We start from the raw sequence: 16606 nt of genomic DNA on the forward strand, positions 1-16606 counted from the left end.
CGCAGTTTGGTCAGACTCATGTTTGTAGCTTCGAGAACACTGTCCAACCATCTCATCCTCTGCCGTCCCCTTCTCCTAGTGCCCTCCATCTTTCCCAACATCAAGGTCTTTTCCAAGGATTCTTCTCTTCTCATGAGGTGGCCAAAGTATTGGAGCCTCAGCTTCACGATCTGTCCTTCCAGTGAGCACTCAGGACTCATGTAGATAGCCCTTATGAATTACACCATTCTTTTAATTGAACACTTTTCCTATAGACCAGAATATCCGGAAAACTATTCATAACTGTACTTGCCCTGCATATTTCTAAATAGATTCCCACGGCATTAATAATGTATTTGGTGTGTGTGTGTGTGTAATAAAGTGAGAGTGAGAGAAAGAGACTGAGAAATTTGGCCTTGACATTTTGCTTATATATTGCTCCAAAATAATTTTTAAAAAGCACATAGACAAAAATTTCATGGTTTTCTATAACAAGAAATCAATACAACAAAACTAGTTTTAGCAAACTGTACATACATAAATATGTTTCTTTTTTAATACTTAACATTCATGATTTGTTCATAAAGCCTTCCATGATTTATTCATTACATCCATTACTTTTTTTTAACTATAAAAAGTGCTGTTCTGATTTACAGCTTGTGCATCCAAAGCGAAGGTTAGAACATCATGCTCCACCCAAAACCCCACAAAAAATGGGGAAATAATACATGGCCTTGCGATATCCTTAAAATTTATGTTACAATAGTCTCTAGAATCTCTTTAGCACAGTTTGGTTTTTAATGATTCTATGAGTGTGTGTATACTTGTAAAATACCAATAATGCAGATAATGAAAGTTTGAGTAATAGATCTTTATGAGCTGCACATGGGAAATATCTTCTTTCAGACTGAAGTCCTTGTCTATGCATAGTACAGGGCACTGGCCCAAATTATAAAAGTGACTGAGAAGTCCAGAATATTGGCAAAAAAGGAAAACCATTTTATCACTTATTTCATAGCTTTTTCAGTGCCAGAGATGTGAGTTTTTAACAATACTACTCACATAGTGCATGACTCATTTTGGTACTGATACATATTTAACTTAGTGCCAAGTTGACTTATTTATGTGTCCAAGGAGGTCACAGGAGAACTACTCTGCAGTGGATGTACCTGCAATTGATACAAGCTTCTCTGTCGTCTTTCCAACTGCTTCATAAAGGTGGTGGGCCATTAGTATATCTTAGCATGGGGTGAAAGGAGCGTGCAAAGTTATTGGAGAGGGCGCAGCTATAGTCTTCCTCTGTCATTGGCACCAGGCAGGCAAGACCAATTAAGAACAGCAAGAGGAGCTGAAGTGGGAGAGCGGCTCGGAGGACCCTGAGGAAGAAGCATTGCTGCTGCCGCCGCTGCCGAACTGGCTGAACCTCAGAATGGGAGGAATCTAAGCCATCTCTTGTGCACCTAAAGAGACAATCCAATACAGAAATAAACCAATGCATTACTGTGAAATGACACCCAGGCCAATATGCTGCCTGAAATATCCATGAGACTTTCATGATTTAGAGATTCCAAATGCATTTTACATTAAAGTGGACATTTTCTAGTTACTCAAAAAGACTACTTGGGTATTAGAAATCCCATACATAACTATTTAAAGTAGTATGCTACCCTCTCTCCCAAATGTATGGTAACACCACTACATCAGTCACCCATCAGGTATATCAATCATGATCTATGCTATTGATCAACAATATTTCTTAAGGAGTGTAACCCAAGTATTTTTCCCCCCATGTCAGGAGCACAGTAAGTATGCCAATATCCAATTAGAAGGATTTTAGATTGCATAGTACAGTGTAGCTCATTTTGCACTGAATCAGCAATTAAAAGCAAATGTGGAACTTCTGATGTATCATTCCTCTTTGAGCATAATTTACTACCCTGGAAAAAAGAATGCAGTACAAATTAACAGGAAGAACTGTTGCTTGTCCTGACAAGGATTTTTATTTTTATTTCAGCCAGGAAATAATATCCACCCTTCTGCCTTGTGATTAATCAAAGCAACTGCATCTCCAGTTGCTAACATTGCAAGGGTGATGAGGGTAGGGGTGGGGAGAAAGTCTTTTGTTGTCACTGGACAAATTATGGGCACATATCTTCCCACCCTTCAAAAGCCTCAAGAAAACCAGGAAGTTCTGTTGGCTACTTTTAGTAGACCAATGGAGCCCTGAATGTTCAAAGCTAATAAATGATTAACTATTTGAGATGAGAGAGCTGACAAGAGGTCCAAGATCAAAAACAAAAGGTTGCAGATTATTTACAGGCACATCACTGAAACTAGGATGGAAAGCTGCTTAGTCTGTTATTAAGTATGCAGCCTTCTATTATGAATGCATCGAAACGATATGGCACATTTAACAGCATCAGAGCATTCTATATTAAAGTTCAATTAGACCCAGCCTTCGAGCATCTGGCAATGCCAGCTTGAGGAGTTAATGGGCTTAGGTATACTTAGGCTGCATAGCCTCTAACTGTGACTATTTTCTCACATGGCTTTTACTTACTCCGCAGCCTTATGTGCACTGTATGTGTCCAGAATTGTGCCTGCTGGCACAGTGTATACATACTGGAGGTGGCATTTGCACTAGGGAGGGGCATGCACATATAACCTGTCATAGCTCTGATTGCGCAATCATAGAACAGCCCCCATGTGCGGACATCACCTCCAACTGTATGAGGTGCAGTGAGGAAATGAGATCAGGAAGCACAATCCTGATTCTCCCACTAGCCAAAAAACTGTGGAATTACCATCTGCAGTCTATCCCCCCCCCCCAAGCATGGAACAATAACACCATCTTCCAAAATACTTAAGTTCTAGAACCACTTGGCATTCTGCTGCTCTTAAGCCTTGTCTATAAAAGAAGGCAATAGGAAATATTTCTCCTTTTTTTGGGGGGGGGGGGGAGAGAAGTAAGTCTATTCCAAAACAATTTGTCCTCCCACCTCTCTGTGGTTGTGATAAGCCTGGTATACCCTGTTGATGTGGCTCCTGCATTTGTTCAGGATGCAGAGTGGAGAGAACTGGGTTCAAATTCTACTGTAGTGATGAGACTCATAGAATTGTAGAGTTGGAAGGGACCCAGAGGGTCATTTAGTCCAACCCCCCTGCAATGCAGGAATTTTGGGTCTGACCTGATCTCTTAGTCTAATGTATCTTAAAGGGTTAAAACTGCATAAATTTGAGAGGACAAAACAGTAGAACCCATGCTTGCCAACCTGAGACACTTGGGGAAAGGGCAAAATAAAAAGGTTATTAAAAATGCAAGCCATTTTTACATAGGCTGAAAATCCTGTTGACACTTTTTAGATAAAACTTAATTTAAGTTGGGATTGCATTTCGGAGCTTAAAAAGCTTGTTTCTCCCTTGAGGAAGGTTTTGTGAATGTTCAAAGTTCCTTTCTGAGTCCTAATTCAAAGAACTTCATAAGCCTACCCAAAAATAAACATGGCATATTATTAAAACATTGGTCTTTCTTCAGCTACTGGCCTTTTTTCATCTGAATTTAAATTTGTATCACCTTTTCCAGTATTTTTTCTAATACTGGCTCTATTTTTACCTGGCTCTATTCACCCCCCCCCTTTGTTATATTAACTTTTGTTTCCTGATCTATCATGCAATAGAAACTACTCTGCTTTCCTTAATTTTCTTCTCGTCCAAATAGCAGCACTAGCATTCTGTTCTTACTTTTAATTTGTATTCAGCTTTTGATATTGCTTTATTTAAAGCACAGTCTATTTCTCTCTCAGGGTTCTGCTTTTCTTCCTTGTCTTTCTAGACACACTTTCATGTTCCAGTTCTAGGTACAGTGGTTGAAATCCAATGTTTTAATCCCTGAGTTAACTTCCATGCTGTTCTGAAGGGTCCCTACTTGTCTGCAACACATTTTTTGGGGTGCAGGGGTTTGGCAAGCTACTTAAAAGCATCTTAAAGCCTTTGATCTTATTTATGGGATTCATTGCCAGATTACACTTGGTTAACTGATTATTTTTCCATCTCTCTCTCTCTCTCTCTCTCAATTTTTTAATGATTGTCACTAACTTGTTTAAGCTAGCCTTTTTGGGAAAGGCACTATGGCTTTAATTTCTTCTTTGTTTTGTTCAATCATTTTATCGGTTTTTATTTGTTGTGTATATTAGATTATAAAACCCGGGCAGGGCATGTTTGCTTTTTTGTTCTGAACAAAGCCTAGATATTTAGACACTATTAATTATTTATGTTGTTTCTTTATTTCATGTGGTCAGAGATTTACAAAGCCCTTGAAAAACTGTCTGGCATTTATGTTTTTCATAGACTTATTAATAGAGCTGTAAAACTCCAGGACACTTGAGGACACTTCTGGGTTGTTGCACTTTCTCCTGGAATTCTCACACATATGGGTAGATGTCAGTATGTGATCTCGGGGCAATATGGGTGCACCTCCATAACCCATTGTGAAGTGGGCACTTCGTGATAAATAAAGGTAAAAGGTAAAGGGACCCCTGACCATTAGGTTCCAGTCGTGACCGGCTCTGGGGTTGCGGTGCTCATCTTGAGTTATTGGCCGAGGGAGCCGGCATACAGCTTCTGGGTCATGTGGCCAGCATGACAAAGCCGCTTCTGGCGAACCAGAGCAGCGCACGGAAACACCATTTACCTTCCCGCCGGAGCGGTACCTATTTATCTACTTGCACTTTGGCGTGCTTTCGAACTGCTAGGTTGGCAGGAGCTGGGACCGAGCAAAGGGAGCTAACCCCGTCGCAGGGATTCGAACCACCGACCTTCTGATCGGCAAGCCCTAGGCTCAGTGGTTTAACCCACAGTGCCACCTGCATCCCATTCGTGATAAATACCAATGGCTAATTGGTGCTCCTGCACAATTTAGCCAGCTTTCAGCAACAACAAACGCACACGCCTGGGCTTCTTGCAGTAAGAAAAGTGCTGGGAAATTACAGTGGAAAGTGCACCAGTGATGATGCCGCATACCTTCCACATATTTTTTGTGAAAGCAAATCAGGATGATTGCTCATTATTCACTCCTGTCATATAGCTCGAATCTCAACACAAACAAATCGGCTCATGCCAGATTCTAATGCACCACAAAAGGACTGGTGGAAGGAGCAAGGAACACTGTTGCTAAAGCTGCCTTTAAGATAAGAGTTACTTTCCTACACATATAGATAGTACTACCCCATGGATATTTCTGTAAGAGAAGCCTACACATCCATTATAACCATGTACAATTTACATCCAGATACAACGGACAAGGAATTATATGTCTGAAATACTGTAATTACTAAGAGTGCTCCGGAATTATTAGGAAGAGAGCACCATTATGCACATCCTAGGTTTTTTTAATGCTGTAAGAGAGGCATCAAAATGATGGTCATATATTTCCAGTTTCTAGGGAACCCATTTCGAAAGGCCCATTTTTAGCATATTTTTATATGGAACCAGAAGAATTTATACACTAATGGGTTCATTGATTATTATTGAGCTGTGGTTACTGAAATCATAGGGCTGGCAGAGGTGAGTCTCATGAGATCAAAACAAGCCTTTGGGGATAAGTCAGACTCCGTGTAATAATAATAATAATATATATCCCGCCCTCCCCGGCCAAGACCAAGTATAAAAACAATTGATTAAAATGCATCTTAAAAACAGGATTAAAATACAACTTAAAATGCAGCCTCATTTCAGTGGAAGCCCAGAATCAAATGTCAAATCTCCAACCAAGGCCAACCATCCAGACTGGTCCTACATGGGCCAGAAAAAAACCAGGGAAGTCCTCAAATAGGGGTTCCATCACATAAGGAAAAGGAAAGATGGGGAGGGGATCAGGCTGATTCAATATGAGGCAGCTTCATATGCAGATGCTGGGCTGGGCAGCAACTATCATGGAACACCTTTGTTAATTGCATATATTTGCAATCTACCAAAGCTGTGTTTCTTTTTTCTTTCTTTTTTGCAAAATGTTGCATTCACTCAGTGGATATGCAATATTATTGTGCAGTTCAGTAGGAGTAACACTTGATCTGACACTTTATAAAGGTTTTTTTAAATCAATGCCACTTGTAATAGCTGTGCTGATTTTGCCTTTCACTAAGGTCTCAATCGTAGTTTCTTCATCTGAAGTAGATTGAGACACATGTTGCACATGGCTGAACGAGGGAATTTGGAGTCATGGACAAAGCTACAACTAACAATTGTGCATAAAAATGATTTCCGACCACAAAACATTTGTTCTGATCATATACCCACTGCCTTGCTTTTTCCTGTGAAAGCCAAGATGAATCTCCAAGTCTAAATTATTATTGGGAATGAAAAGTGAGGTAGAAGAATGTAGCACTTGATTAATGGGTTCTGAGACTACAGACTGAATCACTGGCGCCAAGACCTTTTAGGGATCCTATAGGGTAAACACTTCTGAGAAAAGGACACAATTACTTTAATCTCTAACATTTTATCTCATAAAATATCTATATTGACTCAAGCCTATGGCTGCAATCCAGTGATACAGCTCTGCTTGAAAAGGTCTCTCAACTGTTGGCTATGGCAGGAAAAATCTATTAATATGTGTGCAGTTCCATCTGTCACTGTTGGCAATACCAAATCCCATGAATAGTTTTGGATATTGATATACATCATTGGGGTATTTTTGTGCTAATTACTGATGACATGGGGGAGAATATCCATTCCTTTATGCAACATTTCATTTGTTTATTTTGATTTTATCCTGACAAAACCCAATGTCCTGGAGTGTGTGTGTGTGTGTGTGTGTGTATATATATATATATATATATATATATATATATATATATATATTATCTAAGTGCTGCCTAACCTGAAGTGCTAGTAATGGAATTGAAGCCATAAGCTATACCGGACCCTGCTGAGCTATACTGGACCCTGCAACACATACATGCATTGCTCCCTGCCAACAGTGGTGTTTTGCACCACCCAAAACACACCAATGTGAGAAAGCCAGGGTCCATAGGAAGGGCTGAACCATAAGTAATGCGTAGTTTGACAGTACCTATCCTTTGGTCTGATGCAGCTTCTTTCGGACAAGTTTGCACTTAAAACCACTGCCCTTTTAAATTTGCAACAGCAAAATTCTATGGGTTAAATACCTTGGTCTCCTTTTATATGTCTAGTCTCCCAAGGATTGCTGATCCAGTGCAAGATCAAACACAAGGTACTCAGATCAGAGGCAGGCCAGATTATTAAAAGAACACAGTGACAGCTTGTACTTCTTTATCAGTCGAAACCACATTACACATCAACTGCAACCTGTCTGGCTTCCATGCTTGATTAACTTCCTTATTCAGTAGAAAACTCATTTGTATTCCGTGCTTGACTGAATGACAAATTGTCTATTGTGTTGTTCTGCTAAGAGATGTGTTAATAAACAGTGCTGGAGAAAGATGCATAGATGCCACAGTTAGAACATAGGCAGGCTCTAAAGCTGCAAAGTGGTGGTGAAGCGCATGCTGAGCCAGTGGCTGGCTCTTTCAATGCCAGAACGTTCTAACAAGGAGGCGTGTGCATGTATGTGTGTGGAAGAAGAGGGAAGAGGGAAATTGTTGTACACAGCAAGCCCTACTGGTACCACCTTCCCAAATGCAACTTCATTTCACAGACTGATCAGAAAAAGCAATGCTTTGTCCCCCCCCCCCCAGTAAGCAGTCTTTCCCTCCTTTGTGTGAAAAACAAGGTCCCGCCTCATACGGATTGGAAACATAGGTTTTTTTTCCTTAAGTTTCTTTCTTGACAAAAAACAACAACAGGCAACTAAGTAGTAGTCCCAGATATTTTATGCATTTAAGCAAAATTTTGGAAAACTCTGAAATGTGTTCTACTTCATGTGTCACATGACCTCAGGAATTTGAATTCATTTTTGTTGATGAGGGCGAGACTGAGATGTGAGGGTGGGTAAAATTGGACTAGCCAAAAAGCCCAGAGACATATTTTTGTTTTGTTTTAATTGAAGCTACCAACACATTTTTTATTTAATGATGAGGTCTTTTTTATTTTTACTTTTATATAGCTGAAATTTAGAGTTATTTTGTATTAAATTATTTTGTATTATTCTGGGCTCCATAAAGGAGCCAAGCAGTTTTCCAGAATACCTTCCTCTAATATATTTTTGAGTTTCAACCAATTGATTTTGACACTTCAAAGTGGATGGGCACTTTTAGTGGAGCACTGAATACATTTCCTCATTCAGTCACTTGATGCTTGTCACAATTCAAAAGGCACAAGCTGTGCATGGGTGTAAAAATTTAAGGGACTATAAATGACACATGGCAAAAAGTGGATAGTGGATTAGCATTCGCATTCCTTCTCCCCTCCTATTCATTTCACAATGGCGCTTTGCTGAGAAAAATGTGGTTTGTGAAGGAATGATCACCCAGCGTTGAGTGCCCTTGATTAATCTTAGAATTGATTTATTCTATGCTTGTTTGACTGGCTGCTGTATTGTATAAAATGTATTTCTGTCGCACTTCCCATACTTTTCAATTCAAGGGGTCCAAATAAAATAAGGTACAACCCAGGAAATGCTAAGCATACCAGCCCCACTGAAATGAATTGGAACATGATATTTAGGTGCGGATTTTATCAGTGGGACCCAAGCCTTCCTAACTTAGTTGGTTTCACTGCAAGGGGTGGCAGACAGTAGTACTGTTGTTGGTGTGAGCTACATTTTCAGGGTATGTTCAGTTCTGTATCTCTCTCTCTCTCAATCTCTATCTGCATTGTCAGGTTCCTGTTATTAAAAACAACAACAGATGTCAACATTGGACAATGACATAGAATGTAAATGTGCATTTTCTGGAGCTCTATTTCAGGCCAGACAAAGGAGGAAGGGGCAAGAAGGTAGAGTGAATTGTTGATTGGTAAAAAGGTCACACACACATATGTATATATCTGCGGTATAGATACACAAATATATCACACTGACAATGACAGAATGCAGAAGCACTGTTAGCTGCAGAGAAGACAGGTTGCTGGACACAAGGTGAAAGCTGGAAGCTACAGCTGTTAAATCTACTCTCTACTGCTGGCACAAAGATGGGGTGTGCTGCTCTCATAATGCCCTGTATCTGCAAGCACCTTACTAAGGTTAGTATATTGCATCTGCAAGGAAGTTGTCTCACAGTGGAGGAAAAAAAAGATGTGCTGCTGCCAAATCTTCATTTTCAGCATTATCTCAGGTTTTGGATTGTGCCTGGAGTCATTAAATATGAAAACCCGCAAACTGAACAAAACTTTACAAACTTGAAAATAAAGGAGGCAAATCTTATGAGGATTTTTTTCTATTCAGATTTGCGGGTTTTGTGAATTCTGATTATACTGTATTGGTCTAATACCTGCCATAACTTAACATCTAGAAACAAAGAGGATGATAAAAGTCTTTGCCATGTACCTAAGCATGGATCTGCCAGTACTGTAGTTTCTTAGTGGTAAAATGATGGATGCAATGCATACATCCATTTAATCAAAGGCATCTAAATAATTTAAATGTAGGTTGAAGTTAATTGGAAGCAAAAGCAGAATACTATTGAGTGCTTGTCGTGCAATATTTTGTCTTAGTGTAATTTGATACTTGTAGAAGAAAGCCTATACTTAAGCTGCTTGATGTCTTTTTTATCAGATTAAATGTGCACATTTACATATCATGGACAGTTTCCATCATCCTCTTGAAGTTCTAGATCAGAGTGCAGAAACCAGGAGAATAAGGTACCTGCTGTGTGGACTGCTGACAGAGGGTCCAGGCTGTGAGACATTACATTTGCCTCGTGGCTGTTTGCAATGAACAGGGGTAAAGAAAGAAGAATGTTCAGTCCAGGCAAATAAAGGCAAGCTACTGATGAAAAACAAATTAAAAAGTGCAGCAAAGGAAACACAAAATCAAATGAAGTTACTAATTTCCATGAATCAAGGAAACTGGCTTTTCTTTTCTGCTCCTAGTTGAATATGAAACTGAACGTACAACATGAACTTAAAATGACACTGTAGTCAATAAAACAATACAAAGAAAGTAAGTGCAGTGTATTAAAAAAAGAAACCTATGGTTAAATGCCTCAAACAATTTGCTGTATTAATTCATATCTATTCAAAAGTTACACTTTTGTTTGCTGATGCTTCAAAAATATATATTTTGTTTTTAATAATAACTATTATTATTTTAAGAAAATGTTTCCTTGTTTTGCATCAGTTAACTTTAGAGTCAGTAACTCTGCTTTCAGTATCACACTAACATCATTTGGCTTTTCATTGTTAAAACATTTTGGGGCCAGACTAAAGTTAACCCAGTCATGTAGACGTTGCTACTAGCACAACAAGCAGCACAAATCAGCTACATGAGATGGACTCTCTATACTACCAGGCTCCAGCAAGAATTTCAAAGAGTTACTGGCAAGTAGTGTGAAGGTGAGATATGTGATGTGGGCAAACTGCATGGTATGCCCTGTGCTACTTGCAATGCTTTTGGCTGCAGAAACTCACAGGGAAATCATTTCAGCTGACCTCCACGTGATTTGTCATAAAGTGTAGACCCTCCCCACAGTCTTAGTCTCTTCTTATGTGTTACTGGTTAATCATTATAGCAGCAATAGAAAGGTATATGGGTTGGATCCAGACCTGTCTGTGTGAATGGAAGTGGAGGCACCTCAGCTCTGTGACAGCTTTACAGGGGACAATAGAGGCTGTGAAGGGAGGAAAAACTGGAGAAAATCACTGCACCGCCCACTTCCTCCAGTGCTAGTGGAATTCCACTGAATGCAGCTCTGGATCCAACCCTATATATTTGTTATTAGTTCAAATTTGTTTTGGTGAAGATTATCTATTTGGAATATAAATCCAGGCCTTACAAAAAATATCTCAAATTTTCTTTTCTATTTGAAAAAGTTAAAGCTAATTTAAAAAATATACCTTAGAGAAATCATCTGTATCATACTGTACCCCAGAGAAGGTGATGATAAAAAGAAAAAAAAAGTTTATCAATCAACCAAACAGTGCTCTGTTTGAAGTGAGAAATACAGATTTAAGGCATTGAAATGGTGCCTGTTGCATTTCTAACCATTGTTTAGTGATTGTCTACTTGCTGCGATAAGCTGCTATTTCTACTCATATCCATAAGCTAACCATGATATATATAACTTATATTTTTGAAATGTTGAAAGATAAAAAAGTAATGACCCAGGAAACAAACAAGCCATGATTTTTGTGTATCTTCCCTTTGAAAAGCCAGTGTTCCTTTACATTCTCAAACTAGGATCTAAACGAAACTAGTGAATGTAGTGAAATCAATTTTAAGAGGCCGTAAGGTTCATAAAGACAGAACTCAGATTTTTTTTATAAGAGAGCAAATGAAAATTGATAGTTTTCTAAAAGCTAAGGAAAGCTGAATAATACTTAAATTAAAACGAACAAAAAGAATGAAAACCAAGTTCCCTACAGGACTCAAAGTGAAGAGTAGCACATTATGTGGCTCACAGACTGGCTTTGTATTATATTCCAGTGGCACAAAAGGAAAATGTAAGTAGGTGGAAGGGCGTGTCTGGTGGGTAGTATCAGGAATAAAAGAAAACAAATTATTATTCACACAAAACTTTGGCATATGCATGCCTGGAATGGTATTGCTTTTCCTCCTTCAGCAAGCCAGGGAGTGTGTTGTGTTGGAAAAACAACAACAACTTGCTTTCTCTGTTTGCTAAGAAATCAGCAGCATACCAAAGAAACAAGTTTTCATTGCCATCACCACCACAAAACAAAGAGCAACAGTTGGAATAATTTTGGTTGGGCTTTTGAGGGACACCCAGTGGTATCTGCCCACTTGCATAATGAAAATCCATTTGCACAACGTACCGGTAAATTCTGGTTTCTACCGTCTCCTCCAGCCCCCTGTGTGCCCCCCCCCCCAAATCTGCTCTAAAGTGTTCCTGACCCTCTTACTCAAGCAGATTTTGGGGGTCTCCAGGGAGTTCCAGGGAGGAAGAGAGCAAGGAGAAGTCCTGGTTCATGAGCGGATTATAAATTGAACTAGGACGGATCTCACCCTTTGACCTTTATTACAAAGGAGAAGGAAGACAAAGCTGGTCGTTGTCCACACTCAAAAAGAGCAATTCCACTCTGAACATGTGTATGGTGAATTTTATGAATATAAAATTGTTTTCTTTAGTCCCTGGGACTTCCCTACAACATTATCTTATCACTAATACTGATAGCTTAGCAGCTTCTGTGTTGTGTTTTGTAAGTAGCCCTACAATGTTACAGTATTCATTGGGTGACCTTAGAAATTGGATTTTTGATGAGGATGCCAACCAAGACAAAGCATCCATCATTGCTGCTCGCTACTCTACTTAGTACCCCCCAAATTAAGGCCAATCACTCAAGGCCTCATTACCTTGAGACTCTGACCTTGCCACAACTATGCAGGGCCTTTGTAGAACTAAGATTTCAACAGATGCCCTCAGCATATTTAGAGGGGAGATACAGTTGTACCTCGTGTTGCGTAACCTCCAGGTTATGGAATCTTCAGGTTATGGCTGTGGCAAACCCGGAAGTGGGTTTGCCGCTTGCGCATACGCAGAAGCGCTCTGCAGCGGCGTGTGTGCACGCAGAAGCAGTCCTCTGGTTACGGAATTTTTGGGATTCGGCCAGGTCTCCGGAACAGATCCTGTTCGTAACCGGAGGTACCACTGTACTGGGGAATGTCCCATACAGATTGCAAATGTATACATGGATGCAATCAGGTAGAGGACATCACACACAACCTGCTGACTTGCCCCCTGTATACAACGCCCAGAGGAAAATTTATATAGCCAATTCTTAATTGGCTTCCAGATTGATCTGCACAGGAAGTGACAGCTGAACTCCTAGCAGATAAACATCTATATATTACACACCAGGTAGCCAAATTTGCGCTGGCATCCAAGAAGCTCTGTTCTACCTATGTGAATGCACTCCAATCTTAAGTCTTAATGTTGTAAATTTCTTTTTATGTTGTAAACTATTACAGGTCACGTGTATGAATTTTGATTAAAGTTTCCTTTTATTCTCTGTTGTCCATTGTAAATGCCTTTGGCTATATACAATTAAAATATTTGAGTAACATGTCATGATGCACCTACCGCACTTTGAGTCCTGGTTTTACTATATATAGCATCTTATAATCCTGATTTCATGCAGGGAAGGAGATGCAGCAAAGTTTAGGGAGGCAGTGTTTTGTTGGAGGGAGAGCTCTTCTGGGTTGGTGCCTTTTTCTTGCCTATGAGGAGGAGGGAGGTGGTGTGGACCTGTCACCTGACTACAGCTACCTGGAGCTTCTACCCAAGAGCTAGCAGAAGGTTGGGACATTACCGTTCTCTGTCTGCTTGGAGTACTCCTTCCTGATACTGGACTGAGGGATCCTGAAGTGTCCAGCTCATCAGCGGATGACCAGGAGGACAGATCCTAAGGTTCAGAATCAGTGGATATTAGAAGGGAGAAAACACTATATATAAACTTGGTTCACAAAAAAGGACAAAAAATGCAGGCCAACTGCTCGCAATTTGAAACGAAGTTGCTACAGGTTATGCAACACAGTTTATGAAGACAAGCATACAAGTATTCTACCTTGCCTTGGGCAGGGAACTGTTATTTCTGGCCAAGTCAAGCCCGAGAAAACAGTTGCTCTTTAATGTGTGTGGGTTTTTTTTTAAGTAATAGGTGGTGTGTACACAATAAAAAATCCCTCTTGAATTGCAGATATTTTTTTTCCTACAGAGATATATACTAGACAGACTGAAAACTCATCATATTATTTGTACACTGTGGTATATGTTTTTTTTTAGTAAGGGGGAATAACAGAGGGACTACTTGCAATGGTAAGTATTCAAATCACCCTTTCAGTACTAAGACAGGTGTATAGTATTTTTATTCATTTGTCAGCTACAGGCTAGAAGTGCTGTGGCTATATTTTTTTTAAAAAATATACAGTATTTTGCAAAAAAAGAGTCAGATTTGGATCGTAGCAAAGCAGCAAAATATACTTTTAACAAATACATATTTGAGATGGAAAATACATTCTGTCCCCTATCAAAAAAACAAAGGGGTCTCTAGGGTTGATGTAATTTGCAGATGGACCACTGATATGGGTCATTGGCAACAAGGTTTTGGCTTTTGTTTTTTAACCACCATATTTTTCGCTCCATACGACGCACTTTTTTCCTCCTAAAAAGTGAGAGGAAATGTCTGTGCATCTTATGGAGCGAATGCATGGTCCCTGGAGCCAGATTGCCCAGGGGCGAAAAGCAGATCGTGCCTTTTTTGGGGGGGGAAGAGCTAAAGGCTAACAAGAGGGAAAGAGGGAGTTGAAAGGAACCCACTCAGCAGCTGATTGCAAGAGATCGGGGAGGGAGATAAGGGAGCTAGCTCCCTTGCCCAGGTCTCCATTGTTGAATGTTCTGCAGACGGAGGCTGCAGCGACATGTGACTGGCTGATTATATTATCTGTCTGGAAACTGTAGAAATGGCTCCCTTTCCTTTCCTAAAGAAAATGCAGAACTGTGAGTTGAACACCATAAAAACAGGATTTTTCTCTTTGCAAGGTAAGCTCAGCAACTTTGAGCTGATCCTCAAAAATGGAGCTTTCCCCCTTTGCAAAAAAAAGCTGCAGAACTGTGAGCTGATCCCCCCAAAACCAGGGCTTTTCCCATTTGCAAAAGAAGCTGCAAGAAGCTGCACAACTTTGAGCTGATCCCCAAAAAACCCAGGGCTTTCCCCCCTTCCCTCCTCTAAAAATTAGATGTGTCTTTTGGTCAGGTGCGTCTTATGGAGCGGAAAATACGGCAACTGGATTTCCCCCCAGAAACGGTAACTTCAGATTAAAGTGGGGGGTGGGGGCAGTGATCTAAGCATTTTGATGCCAATAATGCCATGTGTGCATTGCAAAAAAAAAAAAAAACTTGCATGAATGATGTCACAACAAACACTTGTCTGGAAGCAACCTAGCAGTGAACAGCTACAATGACTAGTAGATTTGCCATGGCAGAATGACTTACCAGCTGACTGCTTGAAACATCTAGGATTTTCTCCAGCTCCTTAATGCGATGTGAAACTTCTTTAAGGAGCATTTTGAGTCTGTTTCCAATCACATGGACCTTCTCTTTGGCTTCTAGACAATCCTTGCCTTCAGCATTGACTAGTAGTTGGCAGGACATGTCTTGAAGAGATGCCACCTTCAGCTGAGATTCTAGCAGTTCGCGTCTTATTTGCTGTCAGGAAGGGGGGGCAATCAGATACAATTTTGAATGAGTCAAAATGTAATTCAAATATTTTTCTGATCTTAAAACTCAGCAACACGGACAAGTAAAGCTAAATTACCATATGCTTGCTGTTGCAAATAAAAAAGAGATATCCAAATTCAAAAGAGAGGATTAATGATTGACATTTTATTCTAAAGGCATGTCTGAACTGCACACTATTTTGTAAGTTCTGCATTTTCTATAAATATGTCATTATTTCAGGGTTCTCACTGCAAAGAAAAATGTTTTAAAAACAGATTGATGGCTTTCTATACCAAATCAAGAAGATCTTAGCATTCCTGGTAGTCAATATCAGGAATATGCATTCTCAATTGGCACCAAAGGATCACAATATGTGTTCCAGATACTAGTTTCTATGTTCTTTTGTTATCTCTGAATTATTGTTCCTTTAGAGAAAGGTACTGTACCATTAGTAGCCTGTGGTGATCCTGCAGAGTGTCCGAATCCAGATTTGGATTGATAGGGACAATCTCGTTTTTCCTCCTGTCAATGTTCTCCAGCCACAGCAACAAACCGTGGCTCATCTCATGGAAATCCTAGAAGTGATAGATAGAAGTTTAATGCCAAATGTGTTTTTTGTGCTGCCCAGAACTCCAAAGATGCATTCAAATTTTACATTATCTGATCCTCCAAGCAATGAGTTGTGTGCATACATCCTTCTTCCCGCTCCCTGGCCCCACTTGACTTAACAGAACACTTCTAGGTTTGTCAAATTACAATCTGTTGTGATGTCAGAACTGGCAAACTGGTTTGAGCGACCCCTGTAAACTTGAATTGAACCAGTCTGCAGTTTTGCTTTGGAGTGGTTGCTCAGGTTCAGTAGCAACAACAAACCAGAGAGCATTATATTAAGCAGGCATATGAGGGGAAAACAAAGCAATTCTGCACAGCTTGATCTTCCAAACCACATTTCGATTGGCGAAAATTATGTATGAACAACATGTTAAGTGCAGTATGAAACATATGTAATGTTGTTCTGTGTAACATGGCACACTCTTGATGGCCTTGAGTATTTAATGCGCTGAACAGGAAGTAGCTACTAATATTACATCCTTGTTTTAATTACTTTTCACAGGAACAAAATCCTACATATGGTATAAGGCCTGTCACCTTAACAATATGCCAAAAACATCAAGATAGAAAATGTGCAAGGCAGATTTCAGGAAGCAATTTAGGAAATGTGCAACAGATTTTACCTAACGCACCAAAATCTTATAGTAATTAGGCTTCTGGGCTTTAAAAATACTTGCTTTTTATGCTCTTGTCTAAAATGTCTCTGT

At 39.7% G+C, this 16606-nt stretch overlaps 1 protein-coding gene across 11 annotated transcripts in view; it reads right to left on the reverse strand.

Moving 5' to 3' along the window:
- Positions 1-395: 395 nt before the first annotated feature.
- Positions 396-16606, reverse strand: part of SYNE1 (spectrin repeat containing nuclear envelope protein 1) — a 293499-nt gene continuing 277288 nt past the window's right edge. For 10 of the 11 annotated variants that reach the window (XM_060272764.1, XM_060272762.1, XM_060272760.1 and 7 more), the window contains 5 exons: positions 15734-15862; positions 15063-15275; positions 13381-13473; positions 9761-9819; positions 396-1439 (listed from right to left, as the gene is read on the reverse strand). In XM_060272764.1, coding sequence (XP_060128747.1) covers positions 1190-1439; positions 9761-9819; positions 13381-13473; positions 15063-15275; positions 15734-15862 — 744 coding nt within the window. In that variant the 3' untranslated portion in view covers positions 396-1189. The remainder of the gene's footprint in view (positions 1440-9760; positions 9820-13380; positions 13474-15062; positions 15276-15733; positions 15863-16606) is intronic. The other variant, XM_060272763.1, reaches the window with a different exon arrangement.

Source organism: Zootoca vivipara, chromosome 3 (genome assembly GCF_963506605.1).
Source record: "Zootoca vivipara chromosome 3, rZooViv1.1, whole genome shotgun sequence".
NCBI lineage: Eukaryota > Metazoa > Chordata > Lepidosauria > Squamata > Lacertidae > Zootoca > Zootoca vivipara.